The following is a 26,274-nucleotide window of genomic DNA, read 5'->3' on the forward strand; positions in this document are numbered from 1 at the left end:
ATTGGTTCAATCTAGATCACTTGCAAAAGATATTTAACTCAGTTTGATCCAAGGATAAGCTTCTTCACACCTCCAAATAAGGGTTATCTGGTACCATGTTGAGTTAAACACTTATAGCTCATTTTCTAGATTAAACACTAGGTTCACAAGCCCAAAAACATGTCATATGCTACCGTTGGATCATTTCAAGCATACAAGCAATAGTGGTACCATACAAACATCAAATCCATTTGATTTTCATGAATGAGCCTAAGACATGATTGGAATGATTAGATGCACTAAACAAGTCCTTAGCAATGGATGAATGACATGTCAATCAATTTTACCTTGCTTTGCTCGAAGGCGAGGTATGTCATATAATGGGGGTGCATCAACACATATTTGAGAAGTCAAGTATGTTCAATTCATTCCTTAGCTTGCAAAACCTTTTCTCATCAAGTGGCTTGGTGAAGATATCGGCAAGTTGATCATTGGTGCCCATACTTTCAATGCAAATGTCCCCTTTTTGTTGGTGATCTCTTATGAAGTGATGGCAGACATCTTTGTGATTTGTTCTTGAATGTTGAACCGGGTTGTTGGTGAGCTTCACGACACTCTCATTGTCACATAGCAATGGCACTTGTTTGAACTTGATTCCAAAATCACTCAAAGTAGGCTTCATCCAAAGTAATTGAGCACAACAACTACCGGCCAAAATATACTCCGCTTCGGCAGTTGAAAGTGCTACACTATTTTGCTCTTTGATGACCAAGACATAAGTGATCTTCCCAATAGTTGACATGTGCCCGATGTACTCTTTCTCTCAACTTTGCATCCTACATAATTGGAGTCCAAATATCCAATCAACTCAAATCTTTCTCCTTTGGGATACCACAATTGTCGGTGTTTCCTAGAGCGTCATACAGGAGTTGGTGGCCGTCCCTAGGTCATTGATCGCCTTGTTGTCTTGAGGAGCGGGGAGCCATGATCCCTATCGTTGGGGTCATGGTTCTCGCCAGCCTAGATGGCCTCTAAGTCAAGGCCCTCGTCATGGATCCTATCCCATAGTGGGTAGTTGAAAGGTCCTAATATGGCTAAGGGGGGGGGTGAATAGCCTATTTAAAAATCTGCAAATCAACTAGAGCAATTTGATTAGTATGACAAATAGCGAAATGCAAACTTGCTCTAGCTCTACAAGGGTTGCAAGCCACCTATCCAACAATTCTAGTTGCAATGATTACTAGGCACACAACTTGCAATGTTACTACTCACTAAGAGCTCTCAATCTTCCTACTCTAAAGAGCTCCACTAGATGAACTTAAAATAACAAAGCAAGCTCTCAATTCTAATTACACTAAAGAGCTTGCCACAACTAGTTTGCAAAAATATAAATGAGTGAGTAGGGTGATTATACCGCTGTGTAGAGGAGTGAACCAATCACAAGATGAATACTAAATCAATCACCGGGAGAATACCAAAGGGCAAGAGACAACCAAATTTTCTCCCGAGGTTCACGTGCTTGCCGGCACGCTAGTCCCCGTTGTGTCGACCAACACTTGGTGGTTTGGTGGCTAAGAGGTGTTGCACGAACCTCGTCCACACAATTGGACACCACAAGAACCTACCCACAAGTGAGGTAACTCAATGACACAAGCAGTCCACTAGAGTTACCTTTCGGCTCTCCGCCGAGGAAGGCACAACACCCCTCACAATCACCATGCTCAGAGCCAGAGACAATCACCAACCTCCACTCAACGATCCTCGCTGCTCCAAGCCATCTAGGTGGCAGCAACCACCAAGAGTAACAAGTGAATCCCACAGTGAAACACGAATACCAAGTGCCACTAAATGCAATCACTCAAGCAATGCACTTGGATTCTCTCCCAATCTCACAATGATGATGGATCAATGATGGAGATGAGTGGGAGGGCTTTGGCTAAGCTCACAAGGTTGCTATGTCAATGCAAATGGCCAAGAGAGTGAGCTTGAGCCGGCCATGGGGCTTAAATAGAAGCCCCCATGAAATAGAGCCGTTGGGCTACTCACTGCACTGAACACGGGCCGACCGGATGCTCCGGTTAGATTGACCGGACGCTGGACCTTAGTGTTCGGTCGCACGATGCACGCCACGTGTCCCCTCTCTTCAAATACTGAGCGCCCGATCCCAACGGTTAAGTGATGACCAGATGCGTTGCTGTGAAGTGACCGGATGCTGGACCTCAGCGTCCGGTCGTTTTCAGTAAGGTTCCATTCACGCAAAATCACGACCGGACATGTCCGGTCATGCTCGACCGAACTCACCCAGTGTCCGGTCACTCAATGTCTCCACTATGCGCCACACGTCAGCGTACGTCAGCATTGACCGGACATACCCTGCCAGCATCCGGTCACTCTTTGCGCCAGCGTCCGGTCACAAGACCGAGACGTGTGCTCACTGCTGCTACTAACCAGACACAGGACCCCAGCATCTAGTCACTGTGCCACCAGTGTCCGGTCACTCTGTGAACTCCTATCTTTTCTGTATAGGGCGCTGGTGGCACCGTTGGACTATCTGCACTCTATGAGCAGACACTCCACCGGTGAAGTTTCTAACCCTTGCTCAAATGTGCGAACCACCAAGTGTATCAGCTTGTGCACATGTGTTAACATATTTTCACAAATACTTTCAAGGGTGTTAGCACTCCACTAGATCCTAAATGCATATGCAATGAGTTAGAGCATCTAGTGGCACTTTGATAACCGCATTTCAATACGAGTTTCACCCCTCTTAATAGTACGGCTATCTAACCTAAATGTGATCACACTCGCTAAGTGTCTTGATCACGAAACAAAATGGCTCCTACTATTTATACCTTTGCCTTGAGCCTTTTGTTTTTCTCTTTCTTCTTTTCCAAGTTCAAGCATTTGATCATCACCATGCCATCACCATCGTCATGATCTTCGCCATTGCTTCATCACTTGGAGTAGTGCTACCTATCTCATAATCACTTTGATAAACTAGGTTAGCACTTAGGGTTTCATCAATTAACCAAAACCAAACTAGAGCTTTCAGCAGGATCGTACTCTTGTCTCGTCAGGCCGTATCTAGCTGGTGGTCATCATACTTGTCATCACCGCTTTGGGCAACATTGTCTTGTCTGTGCGATGGGGCATAGGGATGGCGTCTGACTGGACCGAGGTGACTACTGTCCCCTCTATCCTTGCGGGTCAGTGCGGCATTCTTGTTCTTGTTAGAGGAGGCATGCTTGCTGGCGCTCGACCTCTCCCCATTCCTTCCTGGGGTTGTGATGGGGGAGAGGTTTTGCGCCTTTCCAGCACTGTGCGGCTAAGGCAGGAGGGAGGGGTCATGGCTGACCCTGGCCTTGTCGTCTGGCCTGGCTTGCTTGGCTTAGGTAGGCCTTGGTCGTTTGGCCTTTTCGCTAGTTGGTGTATTGCAGGACGCATGGCATGCTAACTAATCGGTGCCTTGAGACACCCTAGGGTTATAACCCCGATAGTAGCCCCCAAGCATTTTTATGATTATGAAGTGATCGTGAAAGCGCTGAGATGCATGATGTGCGTTGAGCGCGAGTTTGTAGTCGTGGCTTATCTGAGCTTCGTCGCTCAATCCCTTGTGGGCAGGTGCGTTCAATGTGGTAGGTGGCCATTGTGCTTTTGCCCCATTAGGATGCCCTGACGATGTGGTATGTGACTACTGAGCCCTGCCATGTCAGTGCGCTGCATATTGAGGTTCGTGACCCAGGCGAGGGTTGAGTGGTCTCATCGATGTTGTAGAAGTCCTGCCTTTTGGAGGGTCTTGATTCCCTTGGCCTCATGTGGGCATCTATCTTTGGCCATGGCTCCCTGTGGTGCACCACACGGCATGGGGATTCTGGGCTGTTCGGTCCGCCTTTGGGTCTATAAATAGAGGCCTACCTTCTATTTGAATCACTCGTGGCTATGACTATGAATCGCTCCCCTCTCCACTTGCTGAGAGGGCAAGGAAATGGGATAGAGCGACGGTTGCCCTTTCCAACAGCTGGTGCTAGAAGGAAACTTGCGAGCAGGGGAGTGTGAGGTGTCGCAGGCACTGAGTTCGGTCATACACGACCTCGGGCCTTTACCCCACCGCCGCTTCTTGTTCCGAACCATGTTGGTTCAGATACCCAAAGCGAATGATGGTTGGGGACGTCTCCAGCTTCCTCCCGAGCACTACGCGTTGGCCGATGACACATTGAGACATTTGAGGGAGGTCACTCAATGTCCACCTTGTGCCGTTCATAGAATGGGAGGAGGATGAAGTAGCACTGCCTTATCACGCTGCCTGTGCCAAGCAAGATGCAGTCATGACATGGGCGCACTTTGGCTACCGGTCGGCCTCCTTGTTCCATCATGAGGACGAGGACGGCTCCTGTTGGCTTGGTGGGCTCCGTGCTTTCAAGGAGTGCTTTTAGGAAGTCTCCTAGTGCATGCAGGGTGCCCTCTAGAGCCATTGAGGCCATTGTCCTTCTTCTCCCATGCTCTAGCCATGGGAGCGTGATGCTTGTGAGAGGGATGGTGGGGCAAGCCCTAACCTTGCTGTTGATGGTCGTTAACATCAATCATAAACCATCGACATAACTTATATAAATGTATAAAAAGGATCACCAACATAGGTTTAGGGGTTTAAACTGACAAATTCCATGAGTTTTGGTGAATCTGTGTTTTCAGCATGGTTTACCTAGAAAATCGGCAAGGAGGACCTATTCATCAAAGCAAATCACGTTTATCCGCAGCGAAACCAGTGTGGGAAGACTCTAGAAGACTCCAGAAGGGAAACCACCGAAGTGGAGGGTAGGTGGCTGCCATGTGGGGCTAGTTGGCCCCACCTACAAGCCACCTACCCCCCTAGGCCCACCTATCAACCCCTCCTTCAAATGTCAGTTCTCCACCGCCTCCTAGATTGCATCTACGTCGTTCTTTCAAGTTGGTTTGATCCGAGGGTCCAGAATTGATGCTCCGGCCTATATATACCAACCCCTACCCCTCCCTAGAGCCATCCTGAAACCCTAATTCATATTCTCCTCGTCAGGATCAGAGCCAGCTATCAAGAGAAGATTAGTCCTTTATAGGATCTAGTCTTATGAATAGAAATAATGAGATAGAGAGTGAGGGAAGAGTTTGGAGGAGGCTCTGGCCTGTTGGTGCTCTCTCTATGACTTGTACCTTGGCGGATTCAAGTCCTATCTGAGCTTGCCTCTGAGATTTCTTTGGTAATCAACTTCTGATTCAAGTAAGTTTCTTGTTTATATTATTCATCGGGTTCACAACTTGTTTGAGTGCTTTATTCTTTATCCAGGAAGAGTAAAGTAGTAATTGTAGTGTAAGCATGGTGCTTAGACTCTGGTTACTTGTGGATGCATCCTGCATTCCAGATCGATGGTAGCTCACGAGGGTGACTCTTATAGCCTCGTTGAATCCTCTATAGTCCACCTCCCATTTGTAAGGGCACGTAGGACGTGGTTTCAAAGGAAAGCATCCTCTGCTAGTGTCTTTCCCTAGTGATGTCCTCAGTTAAATAGTAAAAGATATAGCTTACTCAAGTCAGAACTAGAGAACCTTAGTTTTCGTCTCTATGGTCCTATTTATCCTAATCTTGTTGCTACCCTTAGTTAAGTTAGACCAAAATATAGTCTCACACGTTTCGCCGTGGATACGATACTTGGAATACTTCCGTGTGAAAGCTACAGCGGTATCCTTGTGCTTGCTGATTTATCTGTATGCGTTAAAATATATCAACAAGCTTTCTAGCGCCATTGTCGGGGAAACAGTTGCTGAATTAACTACAGGCCTAGCTTAATCTTTTATTCTTTCTTTTGTTTTACTTTTTTTTTTAACATGGATTCCACTCCTATCTATCAATATGCTAAACCCACAAGCACCAGTTGTCATCTACTTTCTATACTTATTTTTGCAAACTAGTGTAAATTTCACATTTTCTAAAATAATATATTTAAACAAAACTAAAATTATTTATTTATCTAACTAAATCATGAAATATGTACTATGTATAATAGTAAAATACCAAACTATCAAGTGATTTTACTATTGTAAATCATCATGTGATTTTGAGCTAAAAATGACATAGAAATCATAATCAAATCCACCATATCAAGTTACTTTCTATACTTATTTTTGCAAACTATTGTAAATTTCTCATTTCTAAAGTAATATATTTAAAAAATATATATATTTATTTATCTAACTAAACCATGAAATATACTACATATACTAGCAATACTAAACTATCAAGTGATTTTGATGAACTAATTTAACTTTTGTTTATCCAAACATATATGCAAATCATCATGTGATTTTGAGCTAAAAATGACATAAAATCATAATAAAGTCCAACATATAAAGTTACACATGCATCTACATCGCAAAATGAGATAAGCTACTGATAAAACATAAGAGGATTAAGTTTGTTGCCTCCAAAATCGAAGAGCAACACCAATGGAGGGGGAGAGAGCAAGAACAACAACAAGCTAAAGAACAGAGGCAGTGAGTTTGAATGGAATGGCTCGGGCTCGAAGAGAAAGAAATGAGCTGGTCTATAGGCCGGGATAATTAGTCCCGGTTAGGAGGCTAAACCGGGACTAAAGATTAATCTTTATTCCCGGGGCATCACCCAAACCGGGACTAAAAGCTTTAGTCCCAGCTGGTATTACCAACCGGTACTAAAGGTTTACCTTTAGTCCCGGTTGGTAATACCAGCCGGGACTAAAGATCCCTGCCTCGCGGACGACCGTTGGGTAAGAACCTTTAGTCTCGGGGGCAAAAAATGCCAAGGCTAATGTTAAATTGGGACATCATTCTAAAGTCTGTTCTCTAGTAGTGTCATCATCCCCGGTTTCATGGCTATGCCAAATGACCTCACGTTCACCATCGGCCAGATCACCTGGACCACTGGCTCCGACAACTTCACACTGAGCTTCAGCATCGTGACAATGAAGAAGTTGGATACGATTTGGATATCCCAGACCACTCCCCGAGGTTCCCACGATTCCCATCCTTCCCACCAAGGCGAAGAGACTTGATCAATGTCGTCAGTAATGACGAACCACCGGCAGTTGGCGAAACAGAACAAGAAAGACAACGCACGCATCAAGCACGCTTTGGCCACACCCCATCTACTCCGCTATACAGCATCGTTTCTCCGACCAGTCAATGATCTCCCCGAATCTCCTAAGGCCGATCACTAATATAAGGACGATGTCGCCCGGACTACTTACTCCGACCACCTGCCGTGTCGCAATGATGATCGCCGCGAAGAACGGCGCCGTGACAACCGCGACTGCCGCCATGATGACAGTTCGGAAAGCTCAAGCGTCGGGCAACTTCGTCAACGCCGACCAGATAATGCCATACGCCGCCGACCAGACGCTCCGTCCAAAGCTAAGTCACGCTTTAATATTCTTCAATCTTCGTATATCGCCATAATGTTTCTCCGAGCTGTTTTCTCTATGTTTGCTCTCCAAACGTTTTTCTTTCATGTATACTATCTTAAAGATGACATACAGCTAAGTCTAAGGTGAACCCTCGAACAGTCACGTTGATGCTCGGACGCCTCTAGAGACAGCCCTGTCTCCGGCTCCTCCCTACACATGTACGAGCGTCTGCCCTCTGCGTTATGGGTGGTCGGCAGCAGCTCCTTGGTCACGCCTGTTCCTCCTACACGTGCACGGGCTCCGCGCTCGACGTTATGGACTATGGGCTAGCTAGGGCTGGAGACTCAGCTACACACTAACTGCTCAGGCGGTTTATATTAAACATAAATATATTTTCGCGCCAACTGATCGCCGAACTGCATACGCCGTTTCATCACCATTGCTGATTTTTCTCCGGAGTTTATTTATTTGTGCGTCATGTACTACCCGTTCTACATGTTTGCATTGCAGGATCGTCGTCCAGGTGATCGGACCACCTGGTGCTCGGGCTTCTCCACCGATCAACTGGTCGGACCGCTTGGTTCATAGACTCCGTCGTCGACCAGTTGATCAGACTGTTCGCCGGTCGCTTCTACTCAATGTTCACTTCACCGCCGACCAGTCGACCAGAATGTTCGTCGCTCGTGCTTCATCGCCAGCTACGTCGATTACTCCTCAGCGCTCGAATTCTTCGTGCTTGAGGACTAAGTGGGCACACTTCACCGCACAGATGTCGTCAGCTACATCGGTGTTCGGACCTCGCTGCCTACGCCGAGGACTCCTCGGTGCTCGGACATCGCCGCCTACGCCGGGGACTCCTCGGTGCTCGGTCATCGTCAGCGACGTCGGGGACTCCTCGCTCCTCGGTGCTCGGTCATCGCCAGCGACGCCGTGGACTCCTCGCTCCTCGGTGCTCGGACATCGCCTGCGACGCCGGGGATTCCTCGCTCCTCGGTGCTCGGTCATCGCCAGCGATGCCGGGGACTCCTCGCTCCTCGGTGCTCAAACCTCGCCAGCTTCGTCGGGGATTCCTCGATGCTCGGACATCGCCGCCTATGTCAGGGATTCCTCGGTGCTCGACCATTGCCAACTACGCCGGGGACTCCTCGGTGCTCGGATCTTGCTATGTCTCGTCGGTGTGCTATCAAGCTGCTCCATGCTGTTCGGATCAGGGTGCTGATCTTGGGCAGCACTTCTGGGGCCTTGATACGCGCATGTCGGACGACGTCGGCAAGCTTTTAGACTTCTTTTTCTTTGACCCTGCTACAAGATTCATTCTTCATCTTCTAGCAGGCTCGGGGACTAAGTGGGCACACTTTACCTTGCGGTGAATGTGCTTGTTCTCATCTCGAGGCTACGCCTGGGGACTGGCTGCCTGCTCGGCTGGTCTTCTACTTTCTGACCCTGGCACCACGCGACTACGTCACCTACTGTCAGTCTCGGTGACTAGCTGTGGGGGTATGGCCCCCGGTATCCTCAAGACAAGACATGGGCCGCACCATCAGAGGTGGCCCAGCCCACAAGATCAAGGCGTGCACGGCGCTGCTCGGCGTGCACCGCAAGACATTGTATAGTACCAAATAGGATACTTTACTTGTAACCCTGTCCTTCCAGACTATATAAGGAGAGGCAGGGGTCCCCTAGCGAACACGATCCATCTAGATACAGAGATCTCATTTACATACAACAATATAATCAGACGCATGACGTAGGTATTACGCCTTCATGGCGGGGTGAACCTGGATAAAACACCATGTCTGTCTTGCGTCACCATCTCGTTCGTAGCTTACGCATCTGTCTGCCGATAATCTACTACCTTGGGCATACCCCTAGGTAGACTGCCGATCATATTTCGTCAACAGGCACGCCCGGTGGTGGTGGGGGTGCTTGGAGTGGTTGGCGGTGGAGTGCTGGGCACAGTCGGCGGTGGTGGTGTGCTAGGGACGGTCGGCAGCGGCGATTTCCATTGTGGAGGTGGACGAACTTTATTGGCAACTGCTAAGGAGACTGCCATTAAGGCGACCAACAGACAGAGCGAGCTGGGACGCTGCCATGGTGACCTAGCTCGCTAGCTCGATCAGTCGATCGTTGGATGTTTGTTGGGACGGTTTCCATGGAGTGGCGCCTGGAGAGGTATTTATAGCCGCTGCTATCGATCGTGCAAGCTCTCGATGCTTGCATGTGATGCACGTGTACGTCCGTCCGTCTTTGTTTGGCCTCCTGTATGGGCGTGCGAGATGTTAATTGTGTTGTTTGTAGCCATCTAGGGACGGACGAAAGGAACAAGAAATCTATGCATCCTTGTGGGCAAATGCGCTTGTAGCAGCTAGCTAATCCATGGTGTTGATGCATCATCTACGTACGCAGCAATGCCTTGTAATTGTAGGTCAAGATGCAAATAATGATTTCACTGCATAGACTGCAAACATCTCTTATATATACTAAATAATAACTACCAACAAAGTTAGACCTTTTTGGATGCAGTCGGATTCACATCAATCCACGCGTGAAGTGGGTTCAAGTGGAATTTAGGGCATGTTCAACTTACGGGTCATCTCTAACTGTGTCGAATTTGACATATAGACGGCTAAAAAGGTAGGTAATACAATGGACTGTCTGTTTCACTGTTTAATGCTGTGCGTGAGGCCAAGATCTGAATACTATTTTGTATACCATTGTGTTGCTTCTTTTACAAACAAAATAAAACAAACTATGTATACTGTTGTGTTGCTTCTTAATAATTTTTGCTAGTGTTTAAACAATATTGGAAGAGCTATAGATCAACAACATCATTGATTAAGGCCGATTGAACTTTACATATGAATTCAAAAGAGTAAAATAGCTAAACGTGTCGATCTCTGAATTCTGTACCAAATTTACAGTGTCTGATCAAACTTTAGAATTTTGTATCTCTCAAACCGTTGAGAGTTTGATCTATATTCTTAAACAACAATTATAGAGCGTTGAATCAGGAACAACTTTCCTTAAGGCCAACTAGGTTAATTACATTTGGAATTGTGAGAATTGGATCGACGAACAGGCCCGTCCTGGATCTAAAACCTGAACTTGGCAGCAGCAGCAGCAGCAGCTTGCCTGCTTGCCGCAACCGCCGTAGAAGAAGCCAGATGCAGCCATCAAAGCCGATGTTGCCGCCGCCGCACCGTTGAAGCGCCGGAAGGAGAAGAGGGCCGCCGACGAGTCGGATCCACAACGGCCGCCAATGAGCCGGATCCACGGCCAACGGGCTTGACGACCGCCGCCGAGCGGGATCCACAACGAAGAACCGGGTGCACACCGTGGGCCGTGGCACGCCTCGCCCTCCTTCTCCGCGCCGCCGCCTGCTTGTGTGCCTGCTTCATCGCTGGGGATAACGGCAACGCCGATGCGCCCTTGGTCTGCCTTGCCGCCGATGCGCCCTTGGCTTCCTTGTTGCCGCAGCCCGCACGCCACAGCCAGATCCGTCACTCGTTGCTCGGAGGCGACGATCCTATACAACGCGCCCTCCTAGCGTCTCCTAGCCTGGGAGCACGAGCCGCAGGCTTGCGAGGGACGTTTTTGCAAAATACACGGTATACATACGGCTTGAAACGCCGCGTTGTACGTGACCTTAGTTCAAGCTCCAATTCCCTCAACGTGAATCTGACAATATTCAAACAAGGCACATTAAGGGGAAACAATTGCTCTGATATGGAGTAGTATATATATGTGTGCTCGTTTATCATTTTTAGTTCCAACTAACTTCCGACTTACAGATCAAGCAATGCAAAACCAGATCAATATTCTATCAGTGTTGGGAACTTAGCTCCTCTAGCTATATCTGGCTAGCTAGCTGTACAGTACGATCTGCAATGCATGCACCTGAAAGCCGTCCGAAGATCATGTCAGTTTTTGAGCTGATAAATCTGGCCGATGCTGATTTATCGTAAGAGGAAAACACCGTTGACTGACTAATAAGTCCTAGCTGAAATCAATAAGCAAACAGACTGATTAGCTCACTATATAGCAATTCTGTGGTATATGTATATATCATCATTTATTCTCCACGAATACACACACAAGCATGCACGCAGATCCGGGGCGGCACCGATCGAGAAGCTGGGGCCTCGTTCACTTTGAAAAAAAAGTGAACCCGATAAATAGTATCACTTTCGTCTTATTTGGCAAATATTGTCCAATCGTGGACTAACTAGGCTCAAAAAATTCATCTCATGATTTTCAACTAAACTGTGTAATTAGTTATTTTTTTATCTACATTTAATACTCCATGCAAGCAGCTAAAAATTGATATAATGAAGAGAGAGTGAAAAAACTTGGAATTTGGATGACATCTCAACGAGGCCTGGGTCTTTTCATCTCTGCGATGGCCCGTGCGCACGCGAGATTCTGTGAACTCCGATCTATCCGGCCGGGACATTCATGCGTTTTAACAAACGTATAGCAGCGCGCACGTGGCCCACCCAAAAACCATGACTGATCTGATAGAGAGACAACGTTGATTTTCCGTCCGCGGATGGGAAAGAGCAGTGTCACCTCACCTGAGAATGATGGCTGACGACGAACGCGCTCGTGAACAAATGTGTGCGTGCCATTTCTAGCTAAGGGGGTGTTTGGTTTCTACAGAAAAATTTTAGTCTCTGTCCCATCAGATGTTTGACATATGCATGAAGTATTAAATATAGATGAAAAAAATAACTAATTGCACAGATTGTGGCTAATTTGCGAGATGAATTTTTTAAGCCTAATTAGTCTATGATTTGACAATGTTGTGCTACAGTAAACATGTGCTAATGACGGATTAATTAGGCTTAATAAATTCATCTCGTAAATTAGTCTCCATCTGTGTAATTAGTTTTATAATTAACTCATATTTAGTTCTCCTAAATAGCATCCGAACGTCCGATGTGACATGGACTAAAATTTAGTCCAGGAAACCAAACACCCCCTAACTTAGGGCGCGTTTAGATCCAAAATTTTTTAGATTTTAGCTACTGTAGCATTTTCGTTTGTATTTGGCAATTAGTGTCTAATTATGGACTAATTAGGTTCGAAAGTTTCGTCTCGCGATTTCTCACCCAACTGTGCAATTAGTTTTTTTTCATCTACATTTAGTACTCCATACATGTGCCGCAAGATTTGATGTGACGAGTACTGCGTAAATTTTTTTGAAATCTAAACAGGCCCTTACTTATGCGTGGGTGTTGCTCAAATGAGTGCAGCGCGCCCAAGAAATGTGGCAGAGACCAGTACTTGTATATTTGTTTGTTTGTCTATATGATGAAGTTAGTTGGTGGCTTCATCTTCTCCTGAGTCATCGCGTGATATATATACTACTACCTCTGTTCTACAAACAATACAATTCTATAATATTATTCAATCAAACCTTTTTAAGCTTGATAAAATTTGTATAAAAATGCTAATATTTAATTAACATGCTAAATTTGTCGATTAACTATGGAATATATTTCATAAATGGCATACTAAAGCCTACTTGAATTCATAAATATTGACACAATTTCCATAAACTTAGTCAAAGATAATATTAAGATTAAGGGAGTATATATGTACACATGGCCGACATCACACATGTGCAGCTTCTATGAAGCGATAGATTTCAACAATCCAGACATGCCTTAGGCCGATAACACCTATAGTTCCTTTTAAGGGTGTGTTTATTTTGAGGGCAAATTTGGTTGGGATATGAGGATACGATCATACACTGGTACAGAAAACGTTTTCACAGGTGGTGGTAGAGGCATTTATACAGGCGGCCAAGTCCACCACCTGTACTAGGGGTCAGTACTAATCGGCCCACAGTACAGGCGGCGGGCTGTGAGCCGCCTGTGAAAAAAAGGGTTTTCACAGGCGGCTCACTTTGTCAACCGCCTGTGTAAATAGTTATTTACACAGGCGGCTCACTTTGTCAGCCGCCTGTGAAAACCCATTTTTCACAGGCGGCTCACTCTGTGTGCCGCCTGTGTAATTATTTTTTTTTATTTCAAATTTTAATATTTGCCTCCACACTGTACTATATTTGTCACACACACACATATATATATATATATATATATATATATATATATATATATATATATAAGATATGCAAACATGAACCATAAAATTGCATCATACATACAACACATATAAATATTACAGATGTGTACACATGAAATCAAACATCAAGCATAAAATTACATATAATACACGTCATTTCATGTTATGAGTTCAACCATTTGGTGTTTACATGTCATTTCGTTTCAAGTTTAGACCTGCTAGGTCTGTCAGCGCTCTAAATCTTTCACTTGCTAAATCACCGGCTTCATCAAAATATGATCCGATACTTGGAATTATTTCTCTCATAATAAAACCGCACAAGTCTGCTACTATATCTTCCATAGTTTTTGGAGTGAATGGCACGTTCTTTCCTTTGCTTCTCGGCTGGAAACAAAGTTTAAAAGCATCATTGACACATGTCCAATATTAATATTTCCAACTTTAATGAGAAAACTTCATACATAGATATTTTTTACCATATTTTTGTCCCTGACGTATCGTCCCCGCTGCCTTATGAACTCACACACATAGTATCCACAGTAGACCGATCCAGGTGGTTGCTTGTGGCACTATGTAATTAATGAGCAAAAGATTAAACTAAAATTGTCATGCCTTGTGTATTATTTATATGATGATATGTGTTCGGACAACTTACCGGATAATGGTGTTGTATCGTCAATGGCACACTAGGATCTGAGCGGGCGACGTCGACCGGTCCTTTTTGCTTCTTATAAAACCGCCATGCCCTGTAGATATCGAATATAAAACACTATAGTTATTTAGAAACTCTAATTCATATAAGTACGGATGTGGTTGCATATTGGCTCACCTTTCTAAATGAATCAGGAATGTTTGATACGACTGAGGAGGATAATGTAAGGAGTCTAGGACAAGCACCTTCCCTTCGAATGGATAAATATAAAAAACAATCCAATGGTCACTGCATGAATAAACGAGTGAGCGACACATGTACTTAGGGTTAACACGATAATTTGAAGTACGTATACGAGGTCACGCTTACCCAAAGTTGTAGGGTGCCAATATAAAATCCCTGTACTTATATCTCAGCATTGCTCTACCGAGATAGAGGGCATATTTGTCCTCGTATTTTCGTTGCAATTCCTTTACAGCTTCTGCAACTTGTTCTGGTGTTTTGTCCTTCTCTATCTTTGCTCTATCTTCATTTGTAAGTACAAATTTGTGCATATTTTCTTGTAACCTGATTGGACTCAGGTAACCGACCATCGATCCTGTAGTTAACGATCTTTGCTCGTGGTCTTGCAAACTACATACAACATCCACATATTAGAGTTTATCACATTCCAAATTTAATAATAACAATGTGTGTGCATGAGTGATACTTACAGGCACCAGATTGTAATGAGTTGGACATCAAGTTTCCTATAGTTCAACAGCAGGTGCATGTCCTCGAAGGTAACAAATGCCCTGCTTTTATCCTTGCCAGTAGCAAACACGTCTGCTGGTATGTCAACACTAACTGCATGCAGGCTAGCATTCACTGCTCTCATGTACCAGTCATGAAACCTTTTTATCGTCCATGGACCCTTTTCAAGCACCGTCCATTGCAGCATAGGCCTTCCGGGCACATAGTTACTGGGGACATTGACATAATCATCAACCGTTGGCTTTCTTATATCCTTAAGGGTCAATGGTGTATTTGATGGTGGTTCGACATGTACATCGCCACTTGGGGCTTCCTTTGTTGGTGGCACGGCTTCAGTTGCTTGGCCAGTGGCTTCCTTATTCTGTGACGGTTCGAGCTCAACGACTCGTGCCGTCCGCTGCTTTCCAAGCCCTTTCAGAAATAGAACTGTGCCTGCTGCTTTCCCCTTTTTTGTCTCATAGGGAGAAACCAATTTTGGAATTGGAAATTTCTTTGCCTTCTTGGAGGCCGGTGCTTGTGGGGGAGTTTGCTCTGCTTCCTTATGCTTTGGTGGTGGCGGGGGAGTTTGCTCATCTTCATTCTGCTTTGGTGGTGGCGGGGGAGTTTGCTCTACCTCCTTCTCTGGTGTTGTGTCCTTCTTGGCTGGCGGAGTCTGCTGCTCAGGCATGTTCTTGGCTGGCCCCTCGAGCTCATCCAACGAGAATGACATATCATGTATTGGGGATGACGACGGTGGCTCATAAATATACGGGGATGCTGGGGCATGCATTGGCGATGCTGGCTGTTGACTTGTTTCGGCCTCTTGGGATGCTTGATGCACTGGTGGAGAGGGTGCCGTTGGTGGATCAATCAACCTTACGTACCGTCTCGGCCATTGTATGAAGTTCTTGATTGCTTGTCCAAGCTTCTCTATACCCTCAGAGGTCGGGATGTCGATGAAGTCGTCTTCATATCCACTCTCGACCGTCAACACTTCCACCCTACAGTATGCATCTTGCATCTCGACACCATGGAACCTACGTCCAGGGATGGCATTGCCTGTGGCCACTTGCTTTGTATGCTGATTCCTAAGGCCATATCCAATTAACAATGAGCAAGGCCAAGGTTTATCAATATCGTCAACTGGATAATGGTCCTGATTTGATGTTGACGCTATACTGCTTGGAAAGGGCATAGATTGTGTGGCCATCTCCTGGCTACCCAAGGGTTGAGCTGGGACATGCTGCATATATGAAGGAGCTTGTGATGACATCTGTTGAGCAGACACTGCTCCCGCCAACCGCTTCATCACTTCAGGATCAGGGTTTTTAACGAAGTCTTCCATCAAATCCCTAAATTTTTTGGCAGCCTGCTGCTCAAAAAAATCCTTCATGTGCTCCTTATGTCGTTCTCTTTTCTTATACATGCCTTTCCACTCTTCACTAAACCCTTCTTTCCAGGTGGTTCTGGATGAGACGGCCCATACACGACCTGGATGCTCGGGGTTACCTACAACATGATATTTAATGTCAGTGTCGATTTCTATTTTACTCGAACAAAATGGAAAATATAATTTTGTTACCTAGAGCATGGGAAAGGCTGTCCCTCTCCCTCTGTGACTTGAAGGCACCTGTCTTTTCCAGGTTTGTTGCTTCCAAAACCTTCTCGGCAACTGGCTTGATCTCATCGGGACAGGAGATCTCATCGCTCTCAGTGTTTGCCTTCCGAGCGCGAAGCCAATTCGCACTTCGTTCTGGCACTATATCTGTCAATGCCAACTTGCCCTCTCTCCTCTTTGCTTCGTCTTCTGCCCTCCATTTAGGAATCTTGGTCTTGTAACCGCCAGTGCCGAGGTGGTGGTGGTACTTGTTCTTCTTCGCAAGTCTTGAGGCGGCTTGGCTCTTAGCCTTGGAGTCGTCGGAGTTTTTTATGACACTAAAATGTGCCCACTGTTCTGCTGTGATAGGGTACCGCTTCGTTGGGTCCCGCCCCTTCTGCAGCCACTTTTTATTCATATCGTGCCTATAGCCCCGGAATGATATTGCTAACTGCTTCATGACATGACCCTTGACCAAACCTTCTGTTCCCTCCAGGAAAATAAACTTAGTGCACAATTGAGTCCAACAATTCTTCCTCTTTCCTTCAGGCACCATACTCCAATCACTCCAGGTGATATCAAATTCTTCCTTTACTAACCATCCAATGGCGGCCCTAAATTTGGGTAGCGCCTCTAGAGGTGCTAAGGGCTCTCCGCTCGGGCTAATCTCTGTAATCCTATAAACTTCTTCTGGAAATCTATTCCTTCCTCTATCTCCTCGTGCCCGATCACTCTTTTTCTTTGTACTTCTTTGCTCGGAGGATGTCCCGGTCATTTGAGGCGCCGTGTCCTTATGAACATCTTGTGACTCTACCTCCATTTCGGCAACAACTTGAGAGAACACCTCCTGTCAATTCAATTGTTAGGTACATACATACACATGCATTATTCTCTCGTATAGACAATCTACGAGCATATATACATCATCATCATTTGGCTCATCTTCAGGCTTGTAATTAGGGTCACGTTCCAACTCAAGATGGGCCTTCTTAGCTCTAGGAGATTCACGTGGTGATACGCTCGGGCTCCTATAAGGTTCGGATCCAGAGGAGTCAGATCCCCGTGTACCTATCTGGGCATCGGCCTGCTCAGCATTTGATGGAGTACTCATCTGCATGAAATATAAGTATAACCACGGAATATAAGTATAAACATGGAATACAAGTATTAACATGGATTACATAGCCTAATCAATTAGCGAACCTATTATTAACAAACCTAATTAACTAACACTAATTTGCAAACCCTAAATAATGAATATTAAATAGGAAACCCTATTTAACAAACTAATTATTATTTCACAAACCCTAATTATGCATGAAATATAAGTATTAACATGGAAAAAACATAGCTAAATTATGGAAAAAACCCTAACAAAAAACATAGTAAGCCCTAACAAAAAAAATTAGCTAATTACTAACAAAATTACCTAACAAACACTAATAAAATATTACTAATTAATTAAAAAAAAGGCAAGGCGGCCTGCCAGGCCCAGCAGGCCCAGCAAGGGCCTGCCAGGCCCAGCAGGCAACGCCGCCGGCGCTCGGAGGGGCGCGCGCGCGGCGGCGCACATGGCAGCCGCCGCCGCACCGATCGGAGCCGCCTCGGAGCGGAGCTCGGCGGTGGCGGGTGTGCACGGCCTACCTCTCGGCATTCCGGCGAGGTCGCGGCGGCGGCGCGTAGGCGGATTCCCGGCGCGACGCGGCAGCTGCTGGCGGCGGCGGCTCGCTGCGGCGGAGCGGAGCTCCCTCGGCGGCGGCGTGGAGGCGTGCCGGCAGAGTGGAGGTCCCTCGGCGGCGTGGCGGCGGCAGCTCACGACGGTGGTGGTCCGGCGAGCGGTGGAGGAGCGGCGGCGGATTTCGGCAGCCTGACGGCGTCCAATTTCTGAACTCGCACCTCCGGGACTTAGAAATTTTCGCGGGCCACGCGCGGGAACTTATATTGGAGCACATTAGTACAGGCGGGCCATATTGACCACCGCCTGTAAAAATCTTTTCACAGGCGGGCGTCATTGACCGCCGCCTATACTAATATATTAGTACAGGCGGCTGTTGATGAGGGCCGCTTGTACTACAGGCGGCCCTCATCAACAGCCGCCTGTACTAATATATTAGTACAGGCAGCGGTCAATGACGCCCGCCTGTGAAAAGATTTTTAATTAAAGGTTTGTTAATTAGGGTTAGTTAATATTTCATGTACCTAGGGTTAGTAAATAATATAGAATCCAAAGGTATACAAGAAGGGGAAAGAGGTTTTAATTAAGATTTGTTTAATTAAGTTAGAAAATAATATCATAGTCCAAAGGTATACAACAAGGGGAAATGTAAACATCTTGCTTAATAAGAAAGAATAGCATTAGGTACAAATGATAAGTGATACATTAGTTACATGATAAACAATCTAGCGTGCTACAGTCCTTCCTTGTCCATCATGGCGCACCCAGGGCAAAGAGGTTTGCGGGATACTTTTCTCCACATTTTTTATCTTTTCTTCAAACTTTGTAAAAAGAGACATCTCGCTGAACTGGTTAACATCCTCTAAATCCATTACACCATCAACTCCTACAATTTGTTGCTTTCCAGGGATTGCTACGTGCTTTGGCTTTTGGGTACTTTTCTTTTCATTCGTAGATAGAATTTGTTCCACATAGAACACCTGTGCAGCACGGTTAGCAAGGATCCACGGATCATCTTTGTAACCTACTTTACTTAGATCAAGAACTCTTTGGCCATAGTTATCCACAGTGACATGTTTATCTTGAACCCATCGACATCGGAACACTGGAATCTGCAGGCGTGGACCATATTCAACCTCCCATATGTCATCAATGAATCCAAAGTATGTAGTTTCTTCACCAGTTGTTTCATCTACAGCCTCACATCGAACGCCACTATTCTGTGCCATGCGCTTGGTGTCCCTAAAACTGGTGGAAAATGTGAAGCCACTAATGTCATAGCTCTGCCATGATATGACCTGGCTTGATGGTCCAGATGCTAAAATCTTGATGGTTTCTGATTCATCTGTCATGTCCAAATTCTTTAGCCATGCGGTGAACCGACGCTTGTGTTCCTTGTGTACCCAATCATTTGTGCATCATGGATTCTCCTCATGAAGCTCTTTCATGTGCTGCTTGGTGAATGGGTCCATTATTATGAGTTGTTGTAGTATGCTGTAATGTACCTCTAGGACTATGTTGTAATCTGGCGGGATGAATGATTTTCGTCCCATCCTCCCTCGTCCACCAAGCCTTCCCTCATGTCGCAACGGAGGCAAACCAATTGATACCTGGTCTTTTAGGAGATTATTACATAATGGTCCTCCAGACTCAATGGCCTCTTCTGTAGTGTATGCCTCTATCATGGAACCCTCCGGATGAGCACGATTTGACATATAGCCATTCAATATTGACATGAAACGCTCATACGTCCACATTTCATGGAAATACATGGGGCCCAATGCCTCAATTTGAGGCACCAAATGAACAATAAGGTGTACCATGATATCAAAGAACGATGGGGGAAAGCACATCTCCAACTGGCTCAATGTCTCTGCAGCAAATTTCTGTAGGGACTCTAACTCATCACCGATAATTACCTTCTCAGATATCTTATTGAAGAAGTAGCACAACCGTGTGATTGCCATCTTTAAGAACACTGGATTTATAGCCCTGATGGCAATAGGAAGAAAAGTGGTCAGCATTACATGACAATCATGTGAGTTGTAGTTGGTGAGTGTAAGGTCTTTCATCGAAACAAGACTCCTTATGTTGGAGCAGAAACCAGATGGAACTTTTAAATTCTTCAACCACACACACATTGCATGTTTCTCCTCTCTGTTCAGGTTATAGCTTGCTGCCGGTAGATGGTACTTCCCATTCTCTAGGAGTACAGGGTGAAGTTCTTTTTTGATCTTTAAATGTTGCATGTCCAAACGTGAATTGAGACCTTCCTTTGTCTTGCTCTTTATGTCTAGCAAAGTTCCAACTACGCTGTCAAACACATTCTTCTGAACATGCATACCATCGATCGCATGTCGTACGTCTAAGTCTTTCCAGTACGATAAGTACTTAAAGAAAATAGACTTCTTCTTGAATGTGTCCCCCTCATTTGCCTTCACAACCTTTCTTGGTTTCCCATCTTTGGTCTTTTTTCCAAACACAAACTTGACATTCTCAACTATCTTATACACTCTGTGCCCTTTACTATAACCTGATGGAGCAGTAGATTTTGATTCATCCATATTGTCAAAGTACTTATTCATCTTTTGTAAGCGGTACTTATGGCCTGCCGGTAGCCACCTCCTATGCCTCATGTACACTATCTTGTTAGATGGAGGAAGAGACACGTGCCATGTTCCATCTATGCACTCTACACAACCAACCTTTCCCTTGAACTGGCCTGATAATGAGAAGAGAGTAGGATAATCATTAATTGTGACAATAATAATTGCTCTCAGTGTGAATGTCTCTTTGCGGAACGCATCGACCATTTTCACACCCACTTCCCATAGTATTTGCATCTCTTGCATTAAGGGCTCTAGAAATACATCCATATCAACTCCAGGTTGTGTAGGTCCAGAAATAAGAATGGTTAGCAAAAGATATTTTCTTTTTTGACACAACCATGAAGGAAGGTTGTATATTGTCATGATCACTGGCCATGTGCTGTGCGTGCTGCTCCTCTCGGCAAATGGATTCATTCCGTCAGTACTCAGAGCAAACCTTACATTTCGTGGATCCTCGGCAAAGTCTGGATATTTCTTATCGAATTCTTGCCATTGCTTTGCATCGGCTGGATGTCGTAACTTTCCATCATCTTTCCTTTCATCAGAAGCATGCCAGGTCATAAGTTCCGCATCATCAGGGTTTGCAAACAAACACCTCAAACGATCAACCACAGGGAGATACCATATCACCAATGCAGGAATTCTTCTCAACGCATAATAGTCCACTTCGATATTGCTAGTGGGCTTTGAACGTTTGTCTTGTTGAGTCTTTGTTTGCGTCTTCTTTCGCTTCCTCCCTGAAGAAACAGAGGCTGCATTCTCTTCCTCTCGATAATCTTTATTCGTCTTGTACCTACTAGCACCATAGTTTGGACAACTGTCTAAGTCTTTATACTGATCACCCCGATATAGAATACAATGATTTCTACATGCGTGGATCTTCTCAACACCCATCGTAAGTGGACTGACTAGCTTCTTTGCATAGTACGTGTTAGCAGGCACTTTGTTCTCCTTAGGAAGAAGGTCTCCAAGTACACGCAATAAATCATTGAAACTAGCATCGGACCAACCATATCTAGCCTTAATCGTCAAAAACTGAAGAACAGCCCGTAGTGTCGACCACTCTTTGGTACAACCTTTCGACTCATCGTACAAAGGCTCTTCTGCTGCCTTCTTCAAGGCTTCCATTCGCTTCATGAAGAATATTGATGGATCCGCACAACGGTTCATTATTGCCTCTAAGAAATCTGCATCTTCAATGGCATCAGTGTTAACATGCTGAGTTTCATTAACATCGGACGTAGAATTATGAGTTTGATTGACATCTGGCATAGCATGATGGGTTTCATTGATATCTGGCATAGCATCACATTCATTGAGATATGGCATTGGACCCTCCACATTGATGTTACTTGCAGTGTTGTCAGTTGTCCGCATATAAGGTGTAGAACTACCCTCACCATGTTTTGTCCAAATCAAGTAGTCCTCCACAAATCCTCTGCAAACCAGATGAGAAGTGATTGCTTCCACATTGTCAAATACCACAATATTTTTACAGTCTGCGCATGGACAACATATGTGCTTCGCCTTTGTTCTCTGAGCATGTATCTTCATGGCATCAATAAATTTTTGGACCTCCACTACATAAGATGGGTCTAATCTTGATAAGTTGTACATCCATAATGACCTCTCCATATTTATCTATAATTAGTTAGGAAAATATTGTATGTCACTCTAAAAACAAAACGAAAATAACCCCTCATAACTAAGATTCTATCCTCCATCAATTAAATAGATATGAAAACCTACCTCTTACAGAATTTACAAAATAAAAAATTTAAATAATTATTTAAACTCATTTTTATAATTATAAGAATTAATTAAACGGAGATGGCATCTTGATTAACAAACCCTAAGTATAAGCAAAAATAACAAACCTAATTAACAAACCCTAAGTACATGAAATACTAACTAACCCTAATTAATAAACCATTAATTACTAACTAAATTAATTAACTAACCCTAAGTACATGAAATATCTAACCCTAAATAATAAACCATCAATTACTAACAAAAATTATTGAAAAACCTAAGGTACATGAAATAATAACTAACCCTATTTAACAAACCCTAAGTATAGACAATAATAACTAACCCTAATTAACAAAACATTAACTACTAAATTAATTCATAAACCCTAAGTACGTAGATTAAAAAACTAAATTAATTCACAGTTTATAATTACAGGAAATAAGTATAACAGTTGACAAGACTTTATAAAGTGTTAATCATTATTCTATTACATAGATCTACTCACAAGAATTCTAAAAAGTATTTATTTTCTATAATCCGAGCAAGATACAATTTACTATGAATTTACAAAAAAAAAGCTAAAACTCTCTCCCTTGCCCTAGCTATGAACCCTAACCCTAACCCTAGATTTAGAGCACCTCCAATACAAGAATTGAACCAAAGAATCACTAAAAAAATGGCGGCAACGACACTAACTAACCTTTTGGAAGTTTCTCACCAAAGAAATGAAGTTCAAAACCTCCCCCCTTGGAATCGCCACTTCTCTGTCCGCCACTGTGCACACAGCACGCGAGTAACTGTTCTTGTCTGGAGGTGGACAAAGGGAATTTATAGCAGCATTAACACAGGCGGTTGGTAAGGAGGACCGCCTGTGTAAAACAATTTACACAGGCGGCTCTCCTATCTCTACCGCCTGTGTAAATACGTGTATTTACACAGGCGGTTTATAATGTCAGCCGCCTGTGTAAATGGTATTTACACAGGCGGTTGTCATTGTAAACCGCCTGTGAAAATACACGTATTTACACAGGCGGTAGAGATAGGAGAGCCGCCTGTGTAAATTGTTTTACACAGGCGGTTCTCTTGCTGGGCCCACCCTATTTTTTGTACTGGCGTCATGAAATTGTGAACCGCCTGTGAAAAAAAAACAACGTGCCAGCAAAAATGATTTCTGTAGTAGTGATACTGCTTATTTGGTTGGACGGATAGGATGAGCAATTTTTTATTTGATTGCATGGGTTAGAGTGGATGGAATTAGAATAATTGACTAATTGTATCATTTGTTTATAAATAATAAGTTAATAACAACAAACCATATACTAATAAACACCGCCTTTGTTCTGTTTTATAAGACATGGTTTGGAATGGCACGATCTTCTAAATTACACCTTGACCATTCATTTACATTACATTATATTGTTTATGCTTATAAATTTATGACTACTAGATAGTGCAATTGCTTACAAATCCAACCATATCAGGTTTGTATTATAATAGTTAAATTATTAGCCAAATTATTGGTAAAATATTTTAAAATTTGATTCCTGATATACGTGTGTGCCTTATAAAAGGGAACAAAAGTAGTACACACTAACACTAATTTTGCCATGAATTACTAATTACAAATAAATATGTTAACTAGCACTACTGCTACCCTAATTGGCACACAAATCATTCACTAATCAATGCATTAGCACTTATCAAAACTAATCTTGTCATCATATAATTACTAAGTAATAATATAATATACTAATAATCCTCAATTTATTTACTGATGACCAAAATCAAAAATCTGGATGAGCTCATCCGTTAGATTTTTAGGGGCATGCTCATCCAACATCTCTAAAAATATTCTTTTTGGGTGGTTGTCACTATCCGTATTGCCCCCGAGCCAAGTCTTACATCTCCAATCAAGGATATCGTGTTCATCAAACACAACCTAAAAAGGACAAGCATTTAAGCCCCCCTTTGGCACGGCTCATCCAAAACGGCTTCATCGGTGAAGCCAAAGCCGATGAAGCTAGAAAAACTAGCTTTTCCCGGCTTCTAGTTCATTTTAACCTCGACTTACAAAACGGCTTCACACTACAGTGCCTCGATTTATGCAAAATAGATGAAGCCGAAGCCGGCATAAGCCATGCCAAAGCGGCCCTTAATGATAGGTTGGGCCTCCATCTAGACCCATAGAATGAAATCCCATAGGCTTGTGGGCCGCATGTAGAATATAGCACCTGGTTTTAAGGACAAAACCAGATACACACCATATGTGAGTCTAGGAAGTCAAATCACACATATGACTACAAATAGAGGTAATATTAAAAGACAATGCTTATTATATAACGTACTTAGTACAAAAGAATACAACCTTAGATAGTAGACAGTGAAATGACAACTCCAATCTTTAAGCGAAAACTCCAAATCCACATGGACACAGTTGACTGGTTGATCACAAGCCTAAACTCCTCAATACTCTAGCAATTTGGTACCCATCCGGTACTTTTATCCAAGTGAAATATAAAGACAAGCGTAAATACATGTTGTACTCAACAAGAATAACATGGGGTTCATGAGGCTCAAAAGGTAGACATTGGTTTAACTGCATTAGCTTTTAGTGAGTCATCTTTTAGCAATTGAGTAGCATCAAGTTTATGGTAAGCCTGTGAAAACACATGATCAGGTATACATGAATATTGAATAGCATAAACAAGTAGTCAATAGTGGTCATCTATTTCGTAAATGTTCCAAGGCCGCTCGTATCCGTGAGCACGGCTGATATACCAGTTTTACACTCTACAGAGGTTATACACTTTTGCTGTGAGTCATGATTCCTAATTGCCCAGGGTTTGCAAGGCCCTAAAACTCCAAGGTGAGCACACAGGGTACACTATGAAGCCTTTCAAAAGTTCATCTAATAAGTTAGGGCTGCTAGGTTCCTATACCCCGCAAATGTAGGGCTCCCCTTCCCGATGGCACATTCCGCGTAGGCTATGCACACAAGGACAGAGGTCGCACTACACCCAACCTGAAACACACCCCATTTGCGCCTTTTGGTAACCTCTGACAAGCTAGAAAAGGTCATAATACTTGATTAAAGCCAGAGCCATGTGGCTCTCACAGTTGTACTTTAAGTCCCGGATGATCACTTACAGGTAAGTCCTTAGGGAGAGGAATCTAGAGTATTTGAAAAGTAGCCAAACACTCCAGCCCCCTTTAATCTTGTTGCTAAAAAGTTATCTTTTAGTGTTTATTGCATATTCCATTAGTCAAGTTACAAGATCATGGCTTTAGTTGAGCACTAGCATCATACTACCCAATGCAATACCCCAAGTTGACAAGGAATTCAAGATATCAAATAGTTAGGAAAATTACTACGGTTACCAAGGTAGACACATGCATATGATTAAGTTATTAAAGTGAATAGGACAACAAGGATGATCCCATGCTATACTTTCCTTACTCAAAGGGCTCCTGCTGATCCGAGTTCACAACAAAGAACTCTTGGTCACCAACGTATAGCTCACAGTATGTACTCGATCAATACAGCAACATACAAGTATCCATAGGCAATCGTGCAAAGCAAATAAACTGATAATTAGAACAGTACACCAACAGTATATAATCAAGATAAAAAGTTTGTAAAATGAATCTACATCTCGCAAAGAACACACAGACACGAAGATCACAAATATCGGAGCTATAACAAAAAAGTTATGAATTAAACAAGATTTCCTTTAGTAAAATAATAGATTAAAACTAATCTCAAATTTCAAAAGTTGAAA

The 26,274-nt window shown here is 43.9% G+C and overlaps 1 protein-coding gene across 1 annotated transcript; it reads right to left on the reverse strand.

The window, feature by feature from the left end:
- Positions 1-19,552: 19,552 nt before the first annotated feature.
- LOC136491806 (uncharacterized) lies at positions 19,553-21,637 on the reverse strand. Its single transcript, XM_066488040.1, has one exon. The coding sequence runs from the start codon at positions 21,635-21,637 to the stop codon at positions 19,553-19,555; it is 2,085 nt and encodes a 694-aa protein (XP_066344137.1).
- Positions 21,638-26,274: the final 4,637 nt, after the last annotated feature.

This window comes from Miscanthus floridulus, chromosome 11 (assembly GCF_019320115.1).
Source record: "Miscanthus floridulus cultivar M001 chromosome 11, ASM1932011v1, whole genome shotgun sequence".
In the NCBI taxonomy this organism is placed as follows: domain Eukaryota; kingdom Viridiplantae; phylum Streptophyta; class Magnoliopsida; order Poales; family Poaceae; genus Miscanthus; species Miscanthus floridulus.